At 61.3% G+C, this 25,027-nt stretch overlaps 2 protein-coding genes across 6 annotated transcripts in view; one reads left to right on the top strand and one right to left on the bottom strand.

Moving 5' to 3' along the window:
• Window positions 1-15,643, top strand: part of EVI5L (ecotropic viral integration site 5 like) — a 33,081-nt gene extending 17,438 nt beyond the window's left edge. For 4 of the 5 annotated variants that reach the window (XM_039466688.2, XM_039466686.2, XM_039466687.2 and 1 more), the window contains 15 exons: window positions 524-649; window positions 1,900-2,043; window positions 2,146-2,235; window positions 3,704-3,801; window positions 3,891-3,951; window positions 6,622-6,675; window positions 7,689-7,721; window positions 8,785-8,925; window positions 11,469-11,597; window positions 12,792-12,932; window positions 13,037-13,192; window positions 13,308-13,454; window positions 13,649-13,744; window positions 13,836-13,931; window positions 14,075-15,643. In XM_039466688.2, coding sequence (XP_039322622.1) covers window positions 524-649; window positions 1,900-2,043; window positions 2,146-2,235; window positions 3,704-3,801; window positions 3,891-3,951; window positions 6,622-6,675; window positions 7,689-7,721; window positions 8,785-8,925; window positions 11,469-11,597; window positions 12,792-12,932; window positions 13,037-13,192; window positions 13,308-13,454; window positions 13,649-13,744; window positions 13,836-13,931; window positions 14,075-14,353 — 1,791 coding nt within the window. In that variant the 3' untranslated portion in view covers window positions 14,354-15,643. The remainder of the gene's footprint in view (window positions 1-523; window positions 650-1,899; window positions 2,044-2,145; window positions 2,236-3,703; window positions 3,802-3,890; window positions 3,952-6,621; window positions 6,676-7,688; window positions 7,722-8,784; window positions 8,926-11,468; window positions 11,598-12,791; window positions 12,933-13,036; window positions 13,193-13,307; window positions 13,455-13,648; window positions 13,745-13,835; window positions 13,932-14,074) is intronic. The other variant, XM_039466690.2, reaches the window with a different exon arrangement.
• A 3,319-nt stretch (window positions 15,644-18,962) lies between these two features.
• Window positions 18,963-24,653, bottom strand: PRR36 (proline rich 36). Its single transcript, XM_039467180.2, has 6 exons — window positions 24,228-24,653; window positions 23,374-23,648; window positions 23,151-23,253; window positions 22,792-22,904; window positions 19,986-22,700; window positions 18,963-19,815 (listed from the first exon to the last, which is right to left on the bottom strand). The coding sequence occupies exons 1-6, from the start codon at window positions 24,602-24,604 to the stop codon at window positions 19,298-19,300; spliced, it is 4,101 nt and encodes a 1,366-aa protein (XP_039323114.2). The 5' UTR covers window positions 24,605-24,653; the 3' UTR covers window positions 18,963-19,297.
• Between the last annotated feature and the right edge of the window lie 374 nt (window positions 24,654-25,027).

Genomic DNA, 25,027 nt, shown 5'->3' with positions numbered 1-25,027 from the left:
AGACCAAGGCCCAGCGAGGGGCACCTATCTGGTTGGGTCCTGTCCGCTGTATTATCCAGGACAGAGACAGGGTTTGCAGAGACAGGTTATCTCTTTCTGCCACCTCTCAGGGTTGGACAGGAACTTCAGGCTGGGAACTTAGGTCATCCAGCATGGTGTTTATGGGTCTTGGGGTCTCCTCCAGAGAAACCAGAAGGCTTAGGACAGGGAGAAAGGATGCAGCTGGGAGTGGACAGGAGGTATACTAGCCAGGTGGGTGGTGGCAGTGGCCAGCCCTGGGTTCAAGTCCAGCTCCATTATTTCCTGCCGAGTAGCCCGCCAAGTAGCCCCTGACAGGTGACTTCAGCCTCAGGTTTTCCTTCAGCAAAACAGCAAGTGGGGACACAGGGACAGCAGTGTGTCATGAGGGTCTAGGGAGCCAGGTACTGACATGGACACAGGCACCTGTACCCCAGGGCCCTGATGAGCAGTGAGACACCCCTCTCCCCTGCCCTGAATCCCCCCACCTGCCTGTCCCCTCCAGATGCCTGAGGAGGAGGCCTTCTGTGTGTTCGTGCGGCTGATGCAGGAATACCGGCTTCGGGAGCTCTTCAAGCCCAGCATGGCCGAGCTTGGGCTCTGCATCTATCAGTTCGAGTATATGCTGCAGGTGAGCAGGGTCCCAGGTGACCAGGGCCCCAGGTGGGCAGGGCCCCGGAAGGGCAGGGCTGGCACCCCAGGCCATCCCCAGGCATCTCTTGGACTGAAAATTCCAAGCCTGTGAAATCACACCTGGGTGTTCCAACTCCAAAAGGCGGTCCTCTCCCCATGCAGCCCTGCCCTGAAGGATGCTTGGAGGGACAGGAGAGCCACCACTTCAGGGGTGCTCCCAGGACCGCTGGGGCAGGGGGCAGGACAGGCTGACATGGGGCACACCCTAGGCCACCCACCTGTCTGCATCTGAGTGTGGTGAAAGGAGGGAAAGGGTTGTCTGCCTGCCTGATTACCAGAGAGCTGCAGACGTCTGTTTATAAATAGCAGCCCCCGCAGGGCCTGCTCCTGGCTGACAGACAGCCGCTGAGGCCATGCGGGAACACACACACACACACACACACACACACACACACGCCTGCTCCAGCTGCCATGGCAGGTGGGGCTGTGCAGTCATTTCTGGATGTGACAGCTCTGCTCCCCTGGCCTGGAGTATGGGCAGTGTTGTAGCCTAAGGGAGACTGGTAATGCCACAAGCGGGAGGCCTGGGCTGCAGAAAAGACGCCACCCCACCCAGGCTGGGTAGTGGAGTTCTCCCACAGCCAGGCTTGCAAACCCAGGGCGCAGGGAGCCCCTGGTGCTGGGAGCAAGCCCAGGATCCTAACGCCTTCCCCAGCCTTGGTTTCCCCAGCTGTCTGCCACTTTCTGACCGTCTGGAGTTCAAGCCAGTCAAACACAGCTTGCACAAAGCTTTATGCTGGGGGCTGAGAGATGTTCATTGATTGGTGGTTCACATAACAGGGTGAGAGTGGGGCTTCCCTCAGGGCTAGGGCCTGCCACTCGCCTGTGTGCCACCTCTGGCTCTCTGGGTGTCTATGGGGAGTGATCCAACTCCCCCAGCCTCAGACACACCCTCTCAGGCTGTCGTGAGGACCCCATGAGCTGCCACGAGCACATGGCCTACCCAGGGCAGGCCCCCGACACACACAGCTCTTGCCACCCCTGCCTGGTCCTCGTCCCCTGCTGCTCACAGCTCTGGGGTACTTCGGCTTCCCCAAGACAGAGTGCTGAGGGAGCGCCAGGAAGGGAGCCTTGGGCTGCCCAGCGCAGGTCCAGAAAGGCTCCCTAGAGGTGGGGACACTGAGGCCCAGCGCCCCCGGGTGGGAGGGCATCCCCCTCACTGTGCCCACCCGGCCTCCCACTCTCCAGGAGCAGCTCCCAGACCTCAACACCCACTTCCGCTCCCAAAGCTTCCACACATCTATGTATGCCTCGTCCTGGTTCCTCACACTGTTCCTGACCACCTTCCCACTCCCTGTTGCCACCCGGGTCTTCGACATCTTCATGTATGAGGTGAGGACCGGCGGGGCTGGGGAGGGCAGAGAGCCGCCTGGGGATGGCTGGAACAGGAGCCTCCCTGCCCTCCTCCTCCCACTGCCTTTGCCGCCTTTGCAGGGGCTGGAGATCGTGTTCCGAGTGGGCCTCGCCCTGCTGCAGGTGAACCAGGCGGAGCTGATGCAGCTGGACATGGAAGGGATGTCCCAGGTGGGCCGGGAGGGTCAGGGCTGGTGGGGCTGCCCCCAGCCAGGGACTCCAGATCACAGAATGCCCTCCCTCTCAAGTGACAGAAAGGGCCTGGCTTCAAGGGCGGAAGGTGGTGTGCCTGACATCCCTGATCTGTTCCCATCTGCTCTGGTCCCCTGAGGTCTCCCTAAGGGACCAGGGGACCCCACCAGGCTCTGCCAGGCACAGTCCAGGGCCAGCAGCCTGGCTGCAGGGAGATAGGAGGCCCAGGCCCAGGCTGAGCCCTGGGAGGCCCACTGCCCACCTCCTGCCCCCAACCCTGCAGGTAGCCCAAAGCCTGATGGCAAATGATGAGTCTGGCTGACCATGAGGGCCTCCCTACCCTGCCCCCGGCCTGGTGAGGGCACAGGAGGGAATGTGGGGTCTGGACAACCTCATGCGTTGCCCTGCCCTGGCTGGGCCTGCTGGGAGGCCCTGCTACTGGCTGGTCGGCTTCCCACTGCCATTTCTCTACCATTTGGGCCCCCGCCCCCTCCCAGCATTCTCCAGCTGGTGCTTCAGGGAAGAATGCACAAAGGCCATGGTTGTGTCCATGAACACGGGCGGGCATTGTCCACAGCTGCCAGAGGGGCCCAGCTGGGCCGGGAGTGGGAACCGTGTCCCCCATCAGCCTACCTTAACCCTTTGCACAGGCCCCCGGCATGCCCACCCTCCTTCCCCCGTGAAGGTCGCCTATGTCAGCTCCCAGACCCTCAGCCTTCATCACTCCCAGGACAGTTCCTTGGTCTGTTCTTTTTTTTTCTTTCTTTCTTTCCCTTTTTTTTTTTTTTTTAGTCAGAGTTGCTCTGTGGCCCAGGCTGGAGTGCAATAGCCCGATCTTGGCCTACCACAGCCTCCACCTCCTGGGTTTAAGAGATTCTCCTGCCTCTGCCTCCTGAGTAGCTGGGATTACAGGCATGTACCACCATGCCTGACTAATTTTTGTATTTTTTAGCAGAGACAGGGTTTCTCCATGTTGGTCAGCCTGGTCTTGAACTCCTGACCTCAGGTGATCCACCCACCTCGGCCTCCCAAAGTTCTGGGATTACAGACATGAGTCACTGCACCCAGCCTATTGTTTATTTGTTTGTTTGTTTGTTTTGTAGATATGGGGTCTCACTACGTTGCCCACACTGGTCTCAAACTCCTGGGCTCAAGCGACTCCCCCCACCTCAGCCTCTTAAATCATCGGGATCACAGGCATGAGCCACCACAGCCAGCATCTGCCTTGCTTTTCTTCGGGAACCAAGGCCTTGGCTCAGGCAGCCCCTCATTCCCTCTCCTCACGCTGTCTTTCTGTTGCTCCACAAACACTAAGGACATGGCGTAGAGGACATGGCGACGGCCCGGGCAGACTGGTTCCTGCCCCCTCCAGGGCAGTAGGGCTCAGGCGGCCCTGGTGGCTAGGGCCTGCGTGTCCGTGACCTGGTGACCGGCTGTGTCCCCACAGTACTTCCAGAGAGTGATCCCCCACCAGTTCGACAGCTGCCCAGACAAGCTGGTCCTCAAAGCCTACCAGGTCAAGTACAACCCCAAGAAGATGAAGAGGTCGGTGCCTGCTGGGTGACCAGGGTACTGGTGGGAAGGGGTACGTCCCGAGGACATGACAGTAACCACAGGGCCCTCCCACTCTGCAGGCTGGAGAAGGAGTACGCAGCCATGAAGAGCAAGGAGATGGAGGAGCAGATCGAGATTAAAGTGAGTCCAGGGGCCCGGGGCGGGGACAAGGATGGGAGGCCCTTGGGGGCTGCCCTCCCTACTCTAAAGAACGGCCGCTAGGGGGCAGGCCTGCCCAGCGCACAGGCAGGCCTGGCCGTCCTTGGCGGACAGGCCTCTGCCCACCCCTGCCATCCTTCACCTAGTAGGCCAGCGTGTGAGCACCTCCCCTGGCTGACACAGCGGTAACCAAGACAGTCGAGGTCCCTGCCCTGCTGGGGCACTCCAGCATCATGGGAAAGCAATCAATAAACCACTGAACTAGAGTGTGGACTCTAAATGCTCCGGACAAGGATGTGCACATGGTGGGCAAGGCTGACCTGGGCAGAGGCTCCCGGCCCAGGGAGTCGAGGGCTAAAGGCCAGGGGCAGCAGTGTGCCTGGGGCTGGAGGAATTTCAAGAAGGCTGCAGTGAAGGAGCCCCCAAGCACGGCCCAGACACCAGGGTGTGTAGGGCAGGGTGCACGTGCTCATCCGGGGCCCCTCGTTCCTGGGGCATCTTGCCCACCAGCCCTGCTAGGTCAGGGGGTTCCCCGACTGTGCAAAGCTGCTGTCTCCTTCCCTGCATGTTCTTTCCTTTACACGTGATTTTAGTTACTCAACAAGCATTCATTGCCGGGTGAGGTGGCTCACACCTGTAAACCCAGCACTTTGGGAGGCCAAGGCAGGTGGATCACTTGAGATCAGGAGTTCAAGACCATCCTGGCCAACATGGTGAAACGCCATCTCTACTAAAAATCCAAAAATTAGCTGGGCATTATGCTGCACGCCTGTAATCCCAGCTACTCAGGAAGCTGAGGTAGGAGAATTACTTGAACCCAGGAGGCAGAGGTTGCATTGAGCTGAGATTACACCACTGCACCCCAGCCTGGGCAACAGAATGAGACTCCATCTCAAAAAAAAAAAAATTGGTTCAAGTCATTCACTTCAGAGGACAAAAAGAAAAAAGAAAAAAAAGGCATTTATTGAGCACCTGCTGTGTACCAAAGTCACACCTGAGACTGAGGGCACCCCAGTGCTGTGATAGGAACAGACACAGATACAAACCCAACACAGCTGGGCTTCATCCTCTTCAGGGGCATAGCCACACAGTGGCTAACACTAGAGCCCAGCAGACCAGAGTTCAAATCCAGCTCCAACAGGCACGATGGCTCACATCTGTAATCCCAACACTTTGAGAGGCCCAGGTAGGAGGGCGGCTTGAGGCCAGGAGTTAGAGACCAGCCTGGGCAACATAGCAAAACCCCATCTCTACCCAAAATATTAAAATAAATACAAAAGGTACACTCAGCGTCTGCAAGGATGGCTGTGCTTGATCCTGAAGCACGTCAGGTTGAAGCCAGAGAGATGACAGGGAAAGCCAGGGATCAGGGCAGCAGATTGCTATGAGGATCAGAGACCTGTGCCTGAAATAGCTCTGACCCAGCCGAGCTGAGGGACTAGGGCAATACCCTGCCACACTTCGACGACTCAAGTTTCCCCACATGACTTGTGTCAATGACTATCAAGTCTGAGGTTCTCTGACTGAATTTGCTTCCTGGGAATGTTCTGTGTGTTTCCATCACCTTTTCTTCCCAGAAGAAACCCAGAAAATACTGTGTGTGACCTGCAGTGTAGCAGGACCCTCACTCACCTGCCAATCCAAACAATTTCTGCACCACCTTTGTATCAACAGGGGGGTGCAGGTAGACAAGACGCAACTCGTTTGCAAACCTCACCTGCTCCCCAGAGATTCCTGAGGGAACCTAAAGTACAAATATCTTTTTTTGTTTTGTTTTGTTTGGAGACAGATTCTCACTCTGTCGCCCAGGATGGAGTGCAGTGGTGTGATCTCAACTTACTGCAACCTCCGCCTCCCGGGTTCAAGTGATTCTCCTGCCTCAGCCTCCAGAGTAGCTGGGATTACAGGCGCCTGCCACCACGCCTGGCTAATTTTTCTGTTTTTACTAGAGGCTAGTCTCAAACTCCTGACCTCAGGTAATCCGCCTGCCTCAGCCTCCCAAACTGCTGGGATTACAGGCATGGCCACTGCGCCCGGCCTAAAACTGCAAATATCTAACCAAAATCCATAAACACAGAATGGAAGGCAAGAGCAAGGGAGACGTCTTCGAAACCCCCGCAAGGGAACAGTGAAAACCAAAAGGGACAGCTTGCTGTCGGCCAGGTCATGGGAATGTAATTGTCGAGGAAGGATGAGTGATCAGCACCCTGAACCCAGACTCGAAGAGGCGCCTGCCCCCAGAATTGAACCCGGGCTCTTGGGGCAAAGCAGTGAGGGGTGGGTGGCGGCTTCGAGACAGCGGCTTCCCCCACAACCCTGGGCAGACTGACCCACAGGTGGGATGGAGTCTTCTGAGGAGGTGTGGTTACTGACCGTCCCCCAAGCGCACACATGGCCACGAATGTACTCACTGTTATTTTTACTGAACCCAGGTTTGTTTTAAAACTTTTTTTAAAAACAATCGAGCCAGTCTGAACAGGAAGTGGCCCTGTTTCTGAAATCGCTGACCAAGAACGTAAGATGCTGGCTGCGCCCTGACCGGAAAAGTGGCCTGGCTGTAAAGGGACTGACCTTGGCAGTGGGTGAATGAGGGGTGCGTGTAAATAGGTGTTGGGGGGCGGGCTATGACGTGCTCTCTCCCCACCCCCATAGAGGCTTCGGACGGAGAACCGGCTCCTGAAACAGCGGATTGAAACCCTAGAGAAGGTGAGGGTCATGGCCACCGTGGGGACCAGGTCGCCGTGGGGCGTGGTCCACCATGCGGGGCGTGGCCGCCAACCTGGGGCCCGAATCCTCCGAGCCTTTTCCTCTCCGGAGGACTAAGTAGTCCTACCCTCCTGCCTCAGGCCCCAGACCCGACCTGAACCCGAGTTGGGATGCCCTATAACTGGGGGCGACTCGTATTGTGATTAATCCTGGAGTGCGGGCGAGTTAAAACTCGCAGTGGCCTGCAGCCACGGGAATCCATTTGCGTTCCGCGCCCTCCCCAGCTGCGCGGATGGGGAGGGGTGAGGAGGAGGGAGAACAGCTGCTTTGATGGGCCACAAGGCACCCCACCCTGTAATTTGGAAGTCTCGCCCTTAAAGGAAAGGAAATCGAGTGGAGGAGGAGCGTGGCGCCATGGTGGGGAGCCGCAGCCCGGACTCTGCTCCCCAACATGTTAAGGATGGGGGTGGAATCGGGGGCTCGCTGAGCCCCAGCCCCGGGATCCCCCACTTCCTGCGTCTCACTCATCCTCACTTGACCCTCCACTAGCCACGGGAAGTGGCTCGGCAACCGGATTTGATTGCCCTCACCCCGAAGCCTTGTTCTGCCTTAAAATTAAAACGCACCCCTCTCCTCCCCTACTCTCCAGGAGGTCCGCATGAAGCCGAAATTCCCCCTCCCCCCCCCAGTTTTTCCAGCCAGCTGCCTCCCGGCTGGCCCTGGTGGGTGGGACAGTGGGTTTCTCAGCCCTGCGGGCTCCCCCGCAGCCGCGGACACCCCCGACCTCCCCGCTCACACCGAACCCCTCTCCAGGATGGAGCTGGCTCTGGCTTTGGTCTTCCTCCGGGTCCTCTCCTGCTGGTTCTCTGGTCTTCCCTCCTCTCTCCCCCCCGCTTCTAGAGATAGTCCACTGCGTTAGTGACAAGTGGTTCTTGTCTGTCTCCCCTCTCCTGTCCCCGCGCCTTCTGCTCTGCCTCCTCCCCCTGTCGCTGGGAATCCCCTTCGCCCGGTAGGAGAGCGCTGCTCTGGCTGATAGGTTAATCCAGGTACTGTAGCTTTTTATCCCCTCTCCGGATTCCTTCCTGGCCCCTTCCCTGAACCCTGCACACGACAGCCAGTAACCATCTCTTCCCTGCCATCCTGCGGGCAGGCCTGGCGCCATGCATGGGGCAGCTGGGGACCGCTTCTGGGGGACACAGAGGCTTCCTGGGGGGCGGGGCATGTGAAGTTGGGAGAAGCCTGTGTGTGGAGGGGGTGTCTGTGAGTCGGTTTGGGTGTGAATGTTCGCACGCATGTACAGAAAGCTTCCTCCAGGCAACACAGGGTGGAGACCCAGGAGTTCTGGGGAACCTAAGAGCAGATTCACACCAGGCCCCGGTGTGTGCAGTCCTGAGGTCACAAACACACACACGCACATACACATGCACACAGGCGCCCTGGCCCTCACGCTGCTGCTCTCTGCTCCTACCTGCAACGCCTGCTCCCACCTTCTCTAGCTCACCTGCTCCTGCTGCCACCTCATCTTGAATGGCTTTATCTGGAAGTTCCCACCCGCCACCTGGTGGCTTTGAGCCTGGAATGGGGCCCAAATTGGGTTGGGGATGAAGATGAGGTGGGGGAAAAAAGGGGTCTTAGCCCCAGACAGGTGGAGGCCCCAGACCCCAGGACTGGAAGAAGATGCCCCTGGGAGAGGTGAATGCCCCCAGGTGCCCAGCTCTGTCCTGCTGGGACCTCAGCTGTCCCCAGATCCTCACCCTCACCGGCGAAGTCCGGCATGAATAGGCACAGGTGGCCTTGCCGTGCCCCTGCTCCTGGATAAGGACCCCACCTGGAGCAGAGACGGAGAGACAGAGTGGGAAAGGAGACGGAGCTCTCCAAGCCCAGGGCTAGCTCTGTTCCTCCAGGCTCCTCCAGGTGTCCTACTCCTGCCTGTCTCCCACTCACGTCCCCAGGCCCAGTGGGGCGCCCATCCCAGGCTCTGAGTACGGGAGGTCCCCCTCACTTCCCCCCTCCTCCACTCTCTGGACCTCCCTCTGTGGCGGGAGGCAGGGCCTGGGGTGGGAGCCGAGGGTCACGGCCTCCCCCTCCCCCCGTCCTCGCTGTGCTCAGGGGCAAGTGACACGGGCGCAGGAGGCGGAGGAGAACTACGTCATCAAGCGGGAGCTGGCGGTGGTGCGGCAGCAGTGCAGCTCGGCGGCTGAAGACCTGCAGAAGGCGCAGAGCACTATCCGGCAGCTGCAGGAGCAGCAGGTACGGGCACGGGGGCGGGACTGCCGAGGGCACGCCCCGTGCCCCCGCCCCTCGGTTGTCTTTCAGAGCTCAGATCTGCCCGGTCTCAGCGCCTGGCCCTCCTTTTCCTTTCTGGAGTAAGGCGAACCCAGAGACAAGCCAGATTCTCCCCCAGCAGCTCCACATTCCGAGATATCCTGATCTTCATTTCCTGCCACATTGGTGGGGTGTCTGCAGTATCTGACTTCCCAGCCCCCAGCCTCAGCACCGAGGCCTCTGAAAGACCAGATGGTCCCTGCAGGGTTCCCTCCATGTCTCAGGCAGCAGATAGGGCTGTGACTCCTTACAGAGGCCCTTGCCTTTCCTCAGTGTCTGAAGGATTGTTGGATGTCCCCTGGGGGCCAGCCATGAAGAATGGCAGCAGGGCAGTCTGGGGCTCTTTGGGGAGCTCTGAGCCGACAAGGTGGGGTGAGGAGGCACCCTGAATCTCTTGTGGGCCATCACCTTTGGATCCCGTGATGGGTAGGCCCATGAGCTGGGGCCCCATCCCAAGATCTGCTTTTCCTGAAAGCTTTTAGAACTTACCTGCGACACAGTGAGGTGGATCACACCTGTAATCTCAGCACTTTGGGAGGCCGAGGAGGCCCTGGAGGGTGGGACAGTTGGCCTTCCAGATCACCTGAGGTCTGGAGTTCTAGACCACCCTGGCCAACATGAGACATCCAATCTCGACTAAAAACACAAAAATTAGCCAGGCATGGTGGTGGGTGCCTATAGTACCAGCTACTCAGGAGGCTGAGGCAGGAGAATCACTAGAATCAGGGAGGAGGAGCTTGCAGTGAGCTGAGATGGCACCATTGCACTCCAGCCTAGGCAAGAAAGCAAGACTCGATCTAAAAAAATAAAGAACTTTGCAGCTGCACCCAGCAGTGGGCCTTCCTGAAAGCAGGGACCACTGGTGGCTGCAGCCCTGAGCCCTGCAGGTCCACAGCAACACATGCCCTGGAGAGGCAGGGAGGGATGCTGTAGGCCCTGCTGCCATCCTGGCCTGACCCAGCAGGGCCAGGCAGTGGAGTGTGGGTTGGAGAAACCACGGGGTGCTTGAGAAAAAAGAGCCATCCAATACAGAGTTACCTCCTCCACCCCCAAGCCCAGAGACTGTGGCTCAGGCCTTGGCCCAGGAATTCTAGCTGATCCCCTGCTCCAGGGGAGGGAGAGGGGAGGGGAAGCTGTTTCTCACTATTTCTCACTTGTCCCCATGAATGACATCGGTATGATGCTGGCGTTGTAGCCCTCACGGTCTTTGAGCACTCTTGTCCCACCTTGCTCTGAGGCAGCATGGACATTAGGGAAACTGAGGCTGGATTGATCCCACCCACCGCATGATGCCCACTTTCAGACCAGTCAGAGAGACTCTGCCAGCCATCCCTGAGTTCTGGCCTTGGGGGATGCAGAGATCAGGGAGGCCCAGGGCCATCTCCTCAGGCCCAAAGGGAGGCCACTGCAGGCAAGATGAGATGGCCCAGAGGAGCCACAGTCTAGCAGGGCCTCCCTATGGGGCCTGGAGGCCATCTGGGCCAAGACAGGGCCAGTGTCAAACACCGGATCCCAGAGACCCACAGGAAGAGGGTGGGTGGCTGGGAGGGCCAAGGCAGTCCCCCAGAGAACTGCCCTGCCAGGTTACAGGGCCAGTGAGAGGGAGCTCAGTTCCAACCCCAGGGGCCAGGAGTCCTTTTTCAGGTCCAGGTGGCAGTGTCCATCACTCGGGGTTCCCCCACTGGGGAACCTCTGAGAAGCCAGGGCACAGCAAGAGGATGATTCCCACAAACTCTTTCCTCATCCTTCCCTGTTTTAAAATGGGGGGGCAGGATGTAGAGGAGAGAGGTGGAGAGATAGGGGCACAGCTCCAGGCCCTGCCCCAGCCCCAGCCTCACCCACCATGTATCTGGGACAATGACCGCCCAGCAGGAACCCATCTCCCACTCTCACCAGTGATCCCAGAAAACCATAGTCACTGGGGTCCCTTGGGGCATCTGAAGGCCAATCAAGTCCCCTTTCAGAATGTCCCCTCTGTTCGGCCTTTCCAGGGAAGAAGCTGGATCAGGCTAACTGCATGGGTACCGGGACCTCTAGGCCCTCTGCTCTGAGCATCAGGGTGTCCAGCCTGGGCCCCCTTCTTTTTTTTTTTTTTTTTTTTTTTGAGATGGAGTTTTGCTCTCATTACCCAGGCTGAGTGCAATGGCGCTATCTCGGCTCACTGCAACCTCCGCCTCCTGGCAATTCTCCTGCCTCAGCTTCCCGAGTAGCTGGGACTACAAGTGTGTGCCACCATGCCCAGCTAATTTTTGTATTTTTAGTAGAGATGGGGTTTCACCATGTTGACCAGGATGGTCTCGATCTCTTGACCTCGTGATCCACCCGTCTCGGCCTCCCAAAGTGCTGGGATTACAGGCGTGAGCCACCGCGACCAGCCTCTGGGCCCCCTTCTATGCCGAAGGGCGCTGGGGAGGCTGCCCATCCCCCAGCCATGGCCTGGGCCCCACACAGCTCTCTGCCTCCCTCAGGAGAACCCACGCCTCACAGAGGACTTTGTGTCCCACCTGGAGACGGAGCTGGAGCAGTCAAGGCTTCGGGAGACAGAGACACTGGGGGCCCTTCGGGAGATGCAGGACAAGGTTCTCGACATGGAAAAGGTGTGATGGGGAGGCAGGCAGGAGTCAAGGGGACCCTGGGGCACAGGAAGGGTCCTGGGTAAGCTTTGGGGGTGACCCAGGTCAGAATCCACCACCCCCATGGACACACGCATACATACGCGCACACACAGTGTGACCCCACGTGGGGTATGCCCACCCTCCTGTATTAGGCAAACTCCAGCAACATTGCAGCTTCTATGAGCTTCCTGGATACCTCCACCCCACCTGTTCGTGTTTTCCCCAGGTACTGGGTTCCAGGAAGGCAGGAGGGAGAGAAGGGGATGGGGGAGGGGGACAAGAAGGAGAGAAAGGAAGACCCAGGTCCATTAGGTCTGCCTCCCTACACATTGCCATGGTGACACCATCCCAGACCTTCTGGGTCCCTCCCCAACTGCTCTCTAAGTTAGCACTGAGTCTACTCTCCCACAGAGCTCCCAGAGGAAGGAAAGCACCCAGGGACCCATTTGCACATTCAGCAGGAGCCATGCCCCACCCCCTCAAGCCTGCACTATTTTGGGATTCCTCCCAAATGGAGGACTGAGAGGCCATCTGCTTCCAGGCCTCCATCACCAGCCAAGAGCTAAGCTCCCCTCCCACCTCCCTCCACTTCACAGGGAAGTGTGCCTCCAGTACACGCTGCTAGATCCATCCCAGCCCTAGACCCAAACACAGTGCAGACCTCATCCAGAAAGCTGGGTTTGGGTCCTGAAGCACAAATCGTTCATCACTGAGCCCTGGAAAGCCAGGACAGCAAGATTCCATCTTAAAAAATGGAGCCTGTTCCCAGGAAGAGGGACTGCCTGGCCTGGTGTGGCCTGGCGTGGGGGCTGGAGGGCAGATGGTGTTTCTGCTGGGGCAGGTCCTCCATCTGATCATGTCCCTGAGGGGGTGGATTTCAGACCTGGCGGTTCTTAGCAGTCACGTGTGTGCAGGGTGCACCTTTATGGGAGTTGCCCTAGGACAGCCCTGTGAGAGAGTAGGTGCTGTTACCACACCCATTTTACAGCCGAGGAGCTCCAGCCGGGTTCCACAGGCGGGTCCGCTCCCTGTGGGCCTTGTCCAGGGCACCGCCCTCCACCATCTGAGCCACCCAAGGCAGAGCTCAGAAGGAAATGTGGCTGGGGACGTTGGTCCTGCAGGAAGAGCCATGCGGCTGCGCTGATCCGCCAGGCCCTGACCCCTCTCTCCCCTCAGAGGAATAGCTCGCTGCCCGACGAGAACAACGTGGCGCAGCTGCAGGAGGAGCTGAAGGCACTCAAGGTGCGAGAGGGCCAGGCGGTGGCCTCGACGCGGGAGCTGAAACTGCAGCTACAGGAGCTCTCGGACACCTGGCAGGTGAGGGCCAGGTGGGCGCCGGCGGACAGAGCACCCCTCTGGGGCCGTCCCTTCGGGGTTCTTGGGCGGAGGTTGACCGCCGGCCTCTTTGCATCACCCCCCAGGCCCATCTGGCCCGCGGCGGCCGCTGGAAGGAGTCCCCACGGAAGCTGGTCCTGGGCGAGCTGCAGGACGAGCTGATGAGCGTGCGTCTGCGCGAGGCCCAGGCCCTGGCCGAGGGCCGCGAGCTGCGGCAGCGCGTGGTGGAACTCGAAACGCAGGTGGGCTGGGGGTGGCGGGGCTGCCCGTCGGGGGAGGGGCGTGGTGTCAGTGGCAGGCCCCTGGATTGGGCTCTGACCACCGCTGTCCTCCCTCCTCCCTTCCTCCCACCCCCAGGACCACATCCACCGCAACCTTCTGAACCGCGTGGAGGCGGAGCGCGCGGCGCTGCAGGAGAAGCTGCAGTACCTGGCGGCACAGAACAAGGGGCTGCAGACGCAGCTCAGCGAAAGCCGCCGCAAGCAGGCGGAGGCCGAGTGCAAGGTACCTTTCCCCCGGGCCCTGCCCTGCCCGTGGCACCACCCCCGAACCCTTCCCTACATGAGGCCCCGGGCCCAATCCGCCCCTGCCCGCGGCCCCGCATCTGGTCAGCCGCCGCCTGCGCCCCCGCCCCCTGACACGCCTCTCGTCGCGGCCCCCCTCCACCCACTGACCCGCCCTCATTTCCCCGACCCCAGAGCAAGGAGGAGGTGATGGCGGTGCGACTGCGGGAGGCGGACAGCATGGCTGCGGTGGCCGAGATGCGGCAGCGCATCGCTGAGCTGGAGATCCAGGTGAGAAGCGAGGGCGGGGCCAGGGTCAGGGACTGGGCGGGACCCCCGGCCCAGCCTGGCGCTGACCCTCGTGACCTGGCCCACCCGGCAGAGGGAGGAGGGCCGCATCCAGGGCCAGCTGAACCACTCAGACTCATCGCAGTACATCCGAGAGCTCAAGGACCAAATCGAGGAACTGAAGGCGGAGGTGAGCCGGCGCGGGGATGCCGGGGACAGGCCTGGGTGTCGTAGGCCCGGGACGAGCCGAGCTCCGGTGCCTTACGGAGGATGTGGCTGGGAGGGCGGGACGGAAGGCCGGTCCACGCCTGCAGCGCCCGTCCCCCGCCCCAGGTGCGGCTGCTGAAGGGCCCGCCGCCCTTCGAGGACCCGCTGGGTTTTGATGGGCTGAGCCTGGCGCGGCACCTGGACGAGGACTCGCTGCCGTCGTCAGACGAGGAGCTGCTTGGCGTAGGCGTGGGCGCGGCCCTGCAGGACGCGTTGTATCCTCTATCCCCGCGCGATGCGCGTTTCTTCCGCCATCTGGAAAGGCCGGCCAAGGACAGCGAGGGCAGCTCAGACAGCGACCCCGATGAGCTGGCCGCGCCCTACAGCCAGGGCCTGGACAACTGAGGCCGTGCCCCGAGCACCCGGAGGCGGGAGGCTGCAGCCAGGGGGACACCTGGGCCATCCGCGTTCTGCCCCCAACCTGACGCACTTGACAAACTACGTGCCCTCTGTGGCTCAGCCATCCCTAAATCGAGGCCCGGCAAGGCAGCGCAGAGGGCAGGGTCTGGCCTGGGGCTCCTCAGGGCCCCAGGGCAGGCTCTCCCTCCTCAGCAGTGTTTACCTATCTTGGTCTGTACCCCTCCGGGCCCTCTGGCATTCTAGGGGTGCCTGGAGGGGCTGACTGCCCTCTTAACAGGAGGGCAGAGGGCCGGGGACAGAGGACCCAGAGGTCCCAGCACTGAATGAGCAGGCAGCTCCCACCTCCCAGCAGGCTTCCTTCTGGAATAGGGGTGGCACAACTGGGAAGCACCCAGGAGCTAGATGAGGCCTGAGGAAGGAGGGCACCAGCTCTGGGCTGGACATCAGCACCCCACGACACTCCTTGGGAGGAGGTGACCCTTGACTAGCCCCCGGCCGTCTCTAGGGGAATCAGGCTGCTGGGGACAGAAGGCCAGGCCGGCCTCTCCTGCCTGGTGCAGGCACCATGGCCCCTGAAGCAGAAACCAAAGTCCCCCCTACTGTGTGCTGGGCCGCCTGGGGAGTGGGTGGCCAGCGGGAAGTCTCCCTGCTTCTCTGGGGCCAGAGCAGCTGCAAGGAAGTGAAGAGACCCTTCTCCCCAGCACCCTAACTCTTCCTCTGGGAGACACTCGAGCCCCGTATCCTGGCCAGTGATGGAGGGGTATCTCTGTGGGGGTCCTTGACCTCCATCAGTAGTACTTCCCTTTCTTCCTGTGTCCCCAGCCCCACCCTCAGCCAGGGCCAGGCCCCTGGGCAGGACCTTCCCAGTGAAGCGGCCTCCCCTCACCTCCTCCTGGTGGTCCCGTGGTCTCTACTGAATCAGAGCTGAGAATGGTGCCAAAATCCAACGATGCCCCCCAGGCCCCTTCCTCTCTGCTCCCCACCCCCTGGGGTCTCGTGACCCTGGGGGCTGACCCCCTCGGTGCTCCTGGAGCCTCCAGTAGAGTAGCGTCACAAGCAATCTCCCTGGCGCTTCCTAGGGTGGGGACCCCTGCTCTGTCTCCCCTTCCTGGCCGCCCACTCTTCAGTGTTATGCAGCCTGGGGACTGGGGCAGGCACCCTCGGGGCTCTCCCACGCGTCTCCCACACTGCCCACCACCATTTTGCACACTGCCTGTTCACTCCACATGTCGCCCAGGCAGGAAAGATGGAAAATAAAGTGTATTTACAGAGTCACGGACTGGCCTGCGGGCTGGAAGGAGAATCACAAGCACCGGTGGGTCCCCAGCCCTGGGACCAGTCCAGAAAACTATGCTGAGGGAAGGCAAGGCTGTCCTTGCCCTCAGGAGCTCCCCACAGTCTCATAGAATGGGCGTGGGAGAGGACAGAAGGGCATTCAGTTTGGTGGCAGGGCCTGGTTTCCCACCTTGGTGAATCAACTTGGGCCTCTCCTGAAGGAGAGAGAGGCACGCCGAACTGCTGGGCTTCAGGAAGCACAGGACCCAGTTGCATGCATTCTGCTCACACTTCCAGGGGCGTCCTGGGGTGCTCTGCCCTGTGCCTGGCTCTGAGGGGGTCTCTAGTAGAGCAGAGGAGACAGGCACTGGGCAGGGGGGAGCTTGCATTAATGTGGTAAGTGCTCAATAGACAAATGTGCAGGGAGATCAGGGAAGGCTTCCTGGAGGAGGTGGTGTCAGGACCTCTTCCAGGGGAAAAAAGCATGAAGATCAAACCAGCAGGAGGCATACGGTTCCCAGGAAGGAGGAACAGGAAAGCCTGGGTATGCAAGATCAAGAAGGGACTGCTCACATCAGGAGAGGGATTTTGGGCTTTGGACTGTGGGGTATGGGGAGCCCATGGAGGGCTTAGGTGAGAGGGCCCCATCAGATGGACCACAGAGTCTGTGAGGGAGGCTAGTGCAGGGAGGACAGTGAGTGGGGGACAGAAAGAGAGTCCTTTGTAGGGTTCCCCACAGAGCTGCGGCAGAGTCCCAGCTGTTGGGCAGCAGTGATAGGGAGGGGGCGGAGGACAGAGCCAGGCCAGGAGTGGCAAGGCAAAGCTTCCTAGAGGCAGAAACTTTTTTTTTTTTTGAGATGTAGTCTCTGTCGCCCAGGCTGGAGTGCAGTGGCATGACCTCAGTTCACTGCAACCTTCATCTCCCGGGTTCCAGTGATTTTCCTCCTGCAGCCTCCAGAGTAGTTGGAAGTACAGGCACCTGTGACCATACCTGGCTAATTTTTTTTTTTTTTAGTAGAGATGGGGTTTCACCATGTTGGCCAGGCTGGTCTCAAACTCCTGACCACAGGTGATCCACCCACCTCAGCCTCCCAAAGTGCCAGGATTACAGCCATGAGCCACCCAGCTTGGCCCCTAGAGGCAGAAGCTTAATTGGGTTCAGGTAGATGCCAGCCAGGGCCTGCCCTCTGTACCCAGTGTGGGTCCACAAAGTACCCCTGCCCCCATGCCAAGTGCCCCATGCCCCCATGACAGCCAAGCAGAGGACATGACCCTGGTTGTCCCATGCACTGTCCTATCATGTGACAGCTCTCCTGGCCACACACATGGTACAGATGTAACCCTGAGACCCTGACAGTCACTGTCCATGCCTCCTGCTCCCACAGTAATTCCACCCCTGCTGGCTCCCCAGCTTGGGGCAGGACCCCAGAGGTACAGTCTGAGGTTCTTCCCTGTCCTTCCTGGCAGCTGGCTTTGAGCCCCTGGATGCCCAGCATTTCAGGAGTCAGCCTTGGGCTTGTTCCAGAGTCTGGAAACAAGGACACCCAGGTCCCCACCCCCACCAGGGCCCAGCTTGAGAGGACCCCTCTATGATTTGCCACAAAACTCTGAATTTGACCTAGGGACTGTGCTGGCATACTCCTCTAGCTCCCAAGGGTGCAGGTGGCAGCACCCCTCCAGGCCAGAGCCCATTTCTCCTCATCCCCATCTCTGGGATGGGGACAGACAGAGCTTGCTGGTCTGTGACTGACAGGAACCGGGCCATAGGAGGGCATAAGGGTACTGGGTCCAGGGGCAGAGGCAGAGCTGAGGGTGCAATGCCAGATCCCACTGTCTTCTTACCCACCTGGGGATGTGCTATCATTCTTCGTGCCATGCAGGAGACTCAGTGGTGGTGGTGGTGTGGGGGGGGGGAGCGGAGCCTAACAGGGGAGGTCTTTATAGGGGCAGTTGGGAACAGGGAGAGACCAGGCTCTGGTTAAGAGGCTCCAGGGTCAAGGTGACTGAGATGGGGGGTAGAGTTGGGGTTAGTTGGGGGAGGAAGGATAGGAAACTGATTAGAAGGGGCCCGTGAAGACGTTTGGGAATCTGATAATGCCTGAGGAAGGCAACAGGGAAAGGATGCCTGTGGGGGTGGGATGCCCCACGTGGCACTTGAAGGACACCTGGAGAGAAGGTACAGTGTGAGGACTACCCCATCTCCCACCCAGCCCTGGGAGAGGCCACTTTGTCCTGCAATCCCCTACCAGAGCAGTTGTCCCGGGACCCTACACCCACCGAGGAGCCATGGGAAGGGGCCCGTGTCCTTGCCTCAGTGCCCTCGGAGCCTCCCACCTGTTACCCTGGAGTGCCAGTTCTCTGCATCGAGTTTGAAAAGTGTTCCAGGCCAGGTGTGGTGGCTCACACCTATAATTCCAGCACTTTGGGAGGCTGAGGCCAGCAGATCACCTGAGGTCAGGAGTTTGAGACCAGCCTGGCCAACACGGTGAAACCGTATCTCTACCAAAAATACCAAAGTTAGCCGGCTACTCGGGAGGCTGAGGCAAGAGAATCACTTGAACCTGGAAGGTGGTGGTTGCAGTGAGCCAAGATTTCACCATTGCACTCCAGCCTGGGCCAAAAGAGCAAAACTTCCTCTCAAAAGAATAACAAATAGGCCGAGCATGGTGGCTCACACCTCTAATCCCAGCACTTTGGGAGGCCAAGGTGGGCAGATTACGAGGCCAAGAAATCGAGACCATCTTGGCCAACATGGTGAAACCCATTATCTACTAAAAATACAAAAATTAGCTGGGCATGGTGGCACGTGCGTCCCAGCCACTTGGGAGAATGAGGCAGGAGAATCACTTGACAAGGGAGGCAAAGGTTGCAGTGAACTGAGATCGCGCCATTGCACTTCAGCCTGGTGACAGAGCAAGACTCAGTCTCAAAAACAAAATAAAATAAAATAATAAATAAATAAATATAGAAAAGTGTTCCAGTCGCTCCTTCACCTCGGCCACACACTGGCTCATCTACTTCGGCGCACAGTCCCAGCCAGGCCCCTCCTGTGCCAAACGTTTCCACCGGAAGTCGGACGTCAAGAAGCCCAAGTTCACGCACGCGGTTGGGTGCACCACACCAGATGGCTTGGACTCCACAGGGACCCGCCGTAGCCCCACCTGGCCTGCCCCTTCTCTCTCACAAGAGGAAAACTGCTCTTGATCCAGAGCTCCAGCGGGTTCTCGCATAGACCTCAGTAAGGCCTTACCTGGCCTGGTCCCCCGCGCCGCTCAACCCCTGGAGGCCCCCAACCCCGGCCCTCGAAGCAACAGAGGTGTGCAGGCCCTGATGTCCCAGTTTTATTGCAAACTCAGGCTGTGCGGGGTGGGCAATACACTGGACACGGGGCGGGGCTCGGGGGAAGGGGGTGTGTCCTAGACCAAAGGGGCGGAGCTCGAGGGGAGGGTCTGGGTCAAAGCTGTGGGTAGGTCTCGAGCCTCCGAGGCCAAACGCAGGAGTGGAGCCTGGGCCGAAAGACTCAGGCTCTAGGGAGCTGAGACCGATCCACCGAGCGTTTCTCCAGGGCAGTGCAGGCGGGGTCTAAGACAAACAGGCGTACCTGGAGGAGCAGATCCTAAGGCAGGGGTGGGATGTAGCAGGCGGGGCTGTGGCTCAGTGGAAGGTCTCCACCTCCACCACGGTCCAGTCACCCTGCGGGGAGGCCACATCGTCCGGAGAGAAGCTTGTGACCGAGGTGATGCTGGCACGAGACTCGTCCAGGGGAGACAGCAGTTCTGCCCAGCGGCCGAGTTCCGCGTCGCTGAGTGCAGCTCGGGCGCCCCCCGTGACGCCACCACCACCCGCGCCTCCTGGGCCCCCGCCGCTGCCGCCAGCGGCACCCTCGGTCGCAGCCAGAAGCAGCGTCCGGCTCAGCAGGTGCTGCACGACGCTCGCCTGCAGCGCCCCCAGTGGCAGCTCGCCCAGGCGCGCCTGCTTCGGGCTCCGGGAGGACGCCGCCGCCTCGGCCCCTGCCGCCGCCTTCCCACTGCCCGCGCTGGGCCCGGGCCCGGGCCCCGGATCCAGGGCGCCTGGGGCGGGGGTCGCCGACTCAGGCCCTTCAGTCTCGTAGATGGTGCACAGACCCTCAGCAGAGCCTGGTCCGGCAGCGGGAGGCCACGGCAGCTGCGCACCTGCGGGGAGAGATGCCAGGTGGGCCGTGGGGGTGATAAACCACGCCCCCGTCCCAAGGACACGCCCCCTTGCCTAAGCTCCGCCCCGGACCCACCTGTCCCGACCACGAGCTGCGAAGCCCCGCCTCCAACCCCACCCACAGCCAGGCCAGGTCTGAGGTGCCTCTTACCTGGGGCTCCGCGTAGCGCCAGCGGTGGAGCGGGGCCTCGGCTCCAGGAGGCCGGATGGCAGGCGGCGAGCTCTGCGTCGGGGGGCGGGGAGGCTGCGGCACCGCCTTCGGGCCCGCTGTCGTAGCCACGCAGCTCCTCCGGAGTGCTCGTGGCGCTGCTGCTGTGACCGGCAAGGTCCGGGCCGCTCAGCGTGCTGGACGGGCTGCGCGAGGGAGGCGGCGGCGGGCCAGGGGCCAGCGCCAGGGTCAGCCGTGGACCCGAGACAGAGGTATCTGGACCCGGGGTTGGGGGACGGCGTGGAGCCTGCAAGGTAGGTGAGGCAGGCGGAGAGGGAGGGACCTGCAGGAGGGGCGCGGCTAGAGTGGGTGGGGCCTGTGGAGGAGGCGTGGCCAAAGGAGACATCGGGGGTGAGGCGGAGGAAGAGAAAGGGGCCTGCCCAGGGAGTGAGGTAAGGGGAGAGGGAGGAGCCTGCAGAGGAGACGAAGCCAAAACAGACATTGGAGGTGAGGCAGGGGGAGAGGGTAGGATCTGCAGAGGAGGTGCGGCCAGAGTGGGTAGGGCCTGTCGAGGGGGCGTGGCCAAAGGAGACATTGCGGGAGACACAGGGGGAGAGGGTGGGGCCTGCAGAGGTACGGCCAGAGGGGGTGGGGTTTGTGGAGGGGGCATGGCCGAAGGAGACACTGTGGGTGAGACAGGGAGAGAGGAAGGGGCCTGCAGAAGGAACGTGGCCAGAGAAGTTGGGACCTGTGGAGAGGGTGTGGCCAAGGGAGACAGAGGAGGTGAAGCAGGGGGAGAGGGAGAGGTCTGCAGAGGAGGCAAGGCCAGGGCAGGTGGGGCCTGTGGAGGGGGCGTGGCCAAAGGGGACAGAGGGGGAGAGGGCAGGCCCTCCAAAGGGGGTGAGACTAGAGCAGGTGGGGCTTGTGGAGGAGGCGGGGCTACGGAAGATGGGGTCTCCGGAGGGGGCGTGGTCAATGGGGAAAGTGTTGCTTGCAGAGCTGGACAAGGTGGAGTCTCCAGATGGAGTGTGGACAGGGAAGAAGAAGCTGTCTGCAGAGAGGGCGGGGCTAGAGAAGGTGGGTTCTCCAGTGGTGGCGTGGTCAGGGAAGCAGGAGGTGCCTGCAGAGATGGCAGGGCTAGGGAAGATTGGGTCTCCATAATGGGCGTGATCAGGGAAGAGGGAGGTGCCTGAGGAGGGTGGGAGGCCAGAGAAGATGGAGCCTGCAGAGGGGGTGAAGCAGGAAGAGTAGAGGCCAGCCGAGGAGGCGAAGTCAAAGAAGATTGTGTTTGACTAGGGGATATCATCAGGAAAGGTGTGGCCTGCAGACGGGGTGAGCCTAAAGAAGTTGTGGCCTGCAGAGAGGACAAACCTGGAGAGGAAGGTGCCTGCAGAGACGGTGAGGTCAGCGAATGTGGAACCTGTATTGGGTGAATGGTCTGGAGAGAGGGCGGAGCCTGCATAGGGGGCGTGGTCAGAGACGGTGGGGCCTGTGGGTGGGGCGGAGCCAGGGGTGAGGGCGGGGACGGCAGAGGCAGTGGGGCCAAAAGAGAGGGAGAAACTAGAGGAGGATCCTGCAGAGAGACTGTGGTCAGAGGAGAGGAAGAGGCCTGCAGAGGCAATGTGGCCAGAAGTGGAGAGTTCTGCGGAGGAAGAGTGGCCAGAGTGTGGGGCGTGGCCTGGGGAAGGTGGGGGGATGAGGAAGGACTGGCCTGCGGAGAGGGCGTGGTCAGAGCAGAAAGGCCTGGACGAGAGGTTGTGGCCAGGATAGAGGCCGGATTCCCCAGAGATGTTGCTGGAGAAACAGGGCCTTGTAGAGGAGAGATGGCTAACAGAGGAGGTGTGCCCAAGGGAGAGAGGAGAATCGGAAGAGAGGGCAACGCCGGATTAGCCTGGGTGGGGAGCATACTCTGCAGAGGGGATGAAACTGACGGAGAGAATGGAGCCACAAACGCGGCTGTGGCCAGGGGAGACACGCCTGCTTCTGGAAAGGATGTAACCGGCTTTGTGGGTGGAGCTTGCGAGGGGGGCGTGGCTGGTGGAGAGGGGAGGGTCTGTAGAGAGGGTGGAGCAGATGGAGAAGGAGGGGCTAGAGGAAGGGGCGTGGCCAGCGGATAGGTAAGGTTCTGCGGATGGGACGTGGCCGGCGGGGTGGGCAGGGCCTGACTTTGGAGCGCGGCTGGCGGAGGGGGAGTGACCGGTGGAGAGGGAGGGAACGTCGCTGGCAGGGGAGTGGCTGCGTTGCAGGGAGGTGGTATGGGTCTCGCTTTGGTACCCAGTGGAGAGGGTGTGGCCAAATGAGAGGAAGAACAAGGGCCCAGTGCTGGGGCTGAGTCCTTCTTTGAGGGCGTGGCCTGCGGGTGACGTGGGGCCTGGACCCCCTTCGACTTGGGCTGCGAGGGATGCGCAGGAGCCCTGGGTGTTCCGCGGGCTGAGGGCCCAGAACGGGCTGGGGAGGAGAGAGGGGTGGTGCTGGAGCTCAGGGGGTGCGAGGCCGGCCTCTGGAGACCCCCACCGGCGCTGGGCCGCCTCCTGGCAGCCGGGCTTGGCTCGGTGGTGCTGTGCTCTGAGGCGCTGCTCACTGATTTCCGGGGGCCCTCTATTGAGGGCCGCGGCCGGGCACTCGGAGCTGGCCGGGGGAGCCCCACCTCGGTGCCCGCAGCCCGGGACCGACGGGCCATGGCCGGGGAGGGGGTTCCTGGGGTAGGCCCAGAAGTGTCTGGAGAAAAAGTAGAAGACCAAGGGTCACCGATACCTCTGAGCCGGTCCCCCTCGCTGCCAGGGACCCCACTCCTCTCCAGGTCACGTACCTCTCCGTGCCCCAGCGCTCAGGGCACTCCTTTTGGAAGCCTCCGTAGCTTTTCCTCTGGCCACAGTTTCCTCCGCTGGGGTCCGGAGTCCCTTCTGGCCGAGAGGGCCTGGCCTGGAGACAGAAGGGGCCACACTCAGGGTACAGCCCTAGGTCCTTGTTTGGCTTCCCAAGCCTCTATTTTCCCATCTGTGAAATGGGCATGCGTCCTCTCTGAGGACCAATAATGGCTTTCACCCAATTTGTGCCCAGTGACCTGGACACAAGTGCTCCCATGCCCCAACTTGTGTAAAGTAAAAGGTTCCAGACTCTGTGATGCTAACCCTGGCTTAGGGGACTGGGGGAGAGGGAGCACATTACCTGGTGGTCCCACTGACGCGCCCTAGGCTGGAAACAGGACCTGGGCTGGTGTTCTTGGCAGGAGGAACACGCTCGCCTCTCCCAGGGGCTGGGGGTCTGGAGGCTGCGGGGAGAAGGCCGAGTCAAAGGTGCCCCAGAGAGGTGGTGGTGGAGGGGGGACGGGGCAGGTAGGAGCAATGGGGAGGGAAGATGGGGTCAGAGCTGAGGAAGGAGGCTGGTGTACCTGGGTTCCGAGAACTTGTCCCAGCACTCCGAGTTGGTCCTGCCCTGAGAGCAGACTCGGGAAGAGTGGCCCCGCCGGTACCCCCAGCTCGCTCTGCCAGACGCCTTCGCCCCGCAGCTTCCGCAGCTCCCAGAACTCGGAGGGCTGCGGGGGTTACTGGAGGAGGGGGTCGAGGAGAGCCTGGAGGCCTGGGGGTCGGAAGTCCAGGAAGGCGAGCAGCTGGTGTCCGCGTGGCGCCCCCTGCCTTCACCTTGTTCCTCTTGTCCATCTTGCACCTGAAGAGACAAACCGGTCCTCATCCCAGGTTCTGGACAGCAGTGCCGCCTCCAGACGCCTGGACCCTGGCACCTCGATGCCCTTTCCCGGCATCGCCAACCATGGACACCCAAACCTCGGCCCCAGCTTCTATCCGCTCAGCTCCCACGCACCCACACCCACTCGCCAGCCCCGCTGCTTTTCGCTGTCCCCAAGTCCCAACCCCCACCACTTTTCCCCAAAGCAGAGAGGCCCTGCCCGCCCCAGCCCGCCGCCTTCCCCGCCTCGACTCCAATTCAGGACCGACCTCCACACTCCTACCCCTCGCCCCCTCAGGGATCCATACCGCCAGCCTCTAGAGCAGGGGACTACCACAAGCTCCAGATGCGGGAGACCGAAGTGCACGCCCGGGTCTCCCCGCCACCCTCCAGCGGCCTCCCCCGGCCTTCCCGAGGGATGCCTGCACCTGCCGGGAGGCGGAGCGGCCCCGCAGCCCGCGAACGGGCTCCGGGAGACAAAGAGCTGCGTCCGGGCCCGACCCCTCCCCCAGCCGGGCCTGGCCTGCGCCCGGCCTCTCCACCTGCTCACGTCGCGCTCACCTCCGGCTCCGGCCTCCCGCCGCTCCTCGCAGGATCGCCTGGGGTGGGGCCCGGGCCGGAGCGATGCTGCGGCCGCCAGCGGCGAGGAGGCGAGGCGAGGGGAGGGGGCTGCAGGCGGCGGCGCCGGGGGAGCCGAGCCGGTCCCGCCCCTCGGGCGCGGGCGGGGGAACCGGGGGCGCGCGCTCGATCCGGACCCGGGAGCGCGGCCGGCGGAAGCGCGCCGAGGGGGATGGGGGAGAAGCGCGCGCTGGAGAGAGGGACGGCTTCTCTGCGGTCCGGGAGAAGCCTGTTTCCCCAGCTGCGCCTGAGGACCCCAGAGAGCCAACGATTGAAACTGGGAGCAAATTCCTGGGGTCCTCCACTGTCCTCCCCAACATATACACCTGCCCCGACCCACACCACAACCACCTGGCGACCAACGACCGTCTGGAGGCGGATAGGCTGGGCCCTGGCAACCAGGAGGCGGTACCACCGCACCGCTGGCCCACCGACCAATCCGGCCGCTCAGTGGCCCTGGCCCTGTCCTGTCCTGTCCTTCGCGTCTTCGAAAGCCAGGCTGCCCAGGGTCTCTGGAGGGCAGCTGCTCCCCTAGCACCCAAACCCCTTATCTGGTTGGGGGTTCCGGGGACTGCTAGGAGAATGCTGCCCTGGGAATTTCAGGGATGCAAGGTAGACCCCAGACTTTGGGGAAGAGAGAAAGGAAAGAGGACTAGGAGGGAGAGCGACGGGAGACACAGAATCTAGTGAGAGGTGACCCAGGCGTCTTGCAGGGTAGAGCACCCCCACCCTCCACACCCTCC

This window comes from Saimiri boliviensis, chromosome 14 (genome assembly GCF_048565385.1).
Source record: "Saimiri boliviensis isolate mSaiBol1 chromosome 14, mSaiBol1.pri, whole genome shotgun sequence".
Lineage (NCBI taxonomy): Eukaryota > Metazoa > Chordata > Mammalia > Primates > Cebidae > Saimiri > Saimiri boliviensis.
Note: the sequence above shows the minus strand (reverse complement) of the source record. Positions and strands in the feature narration are given on the sequence as shown.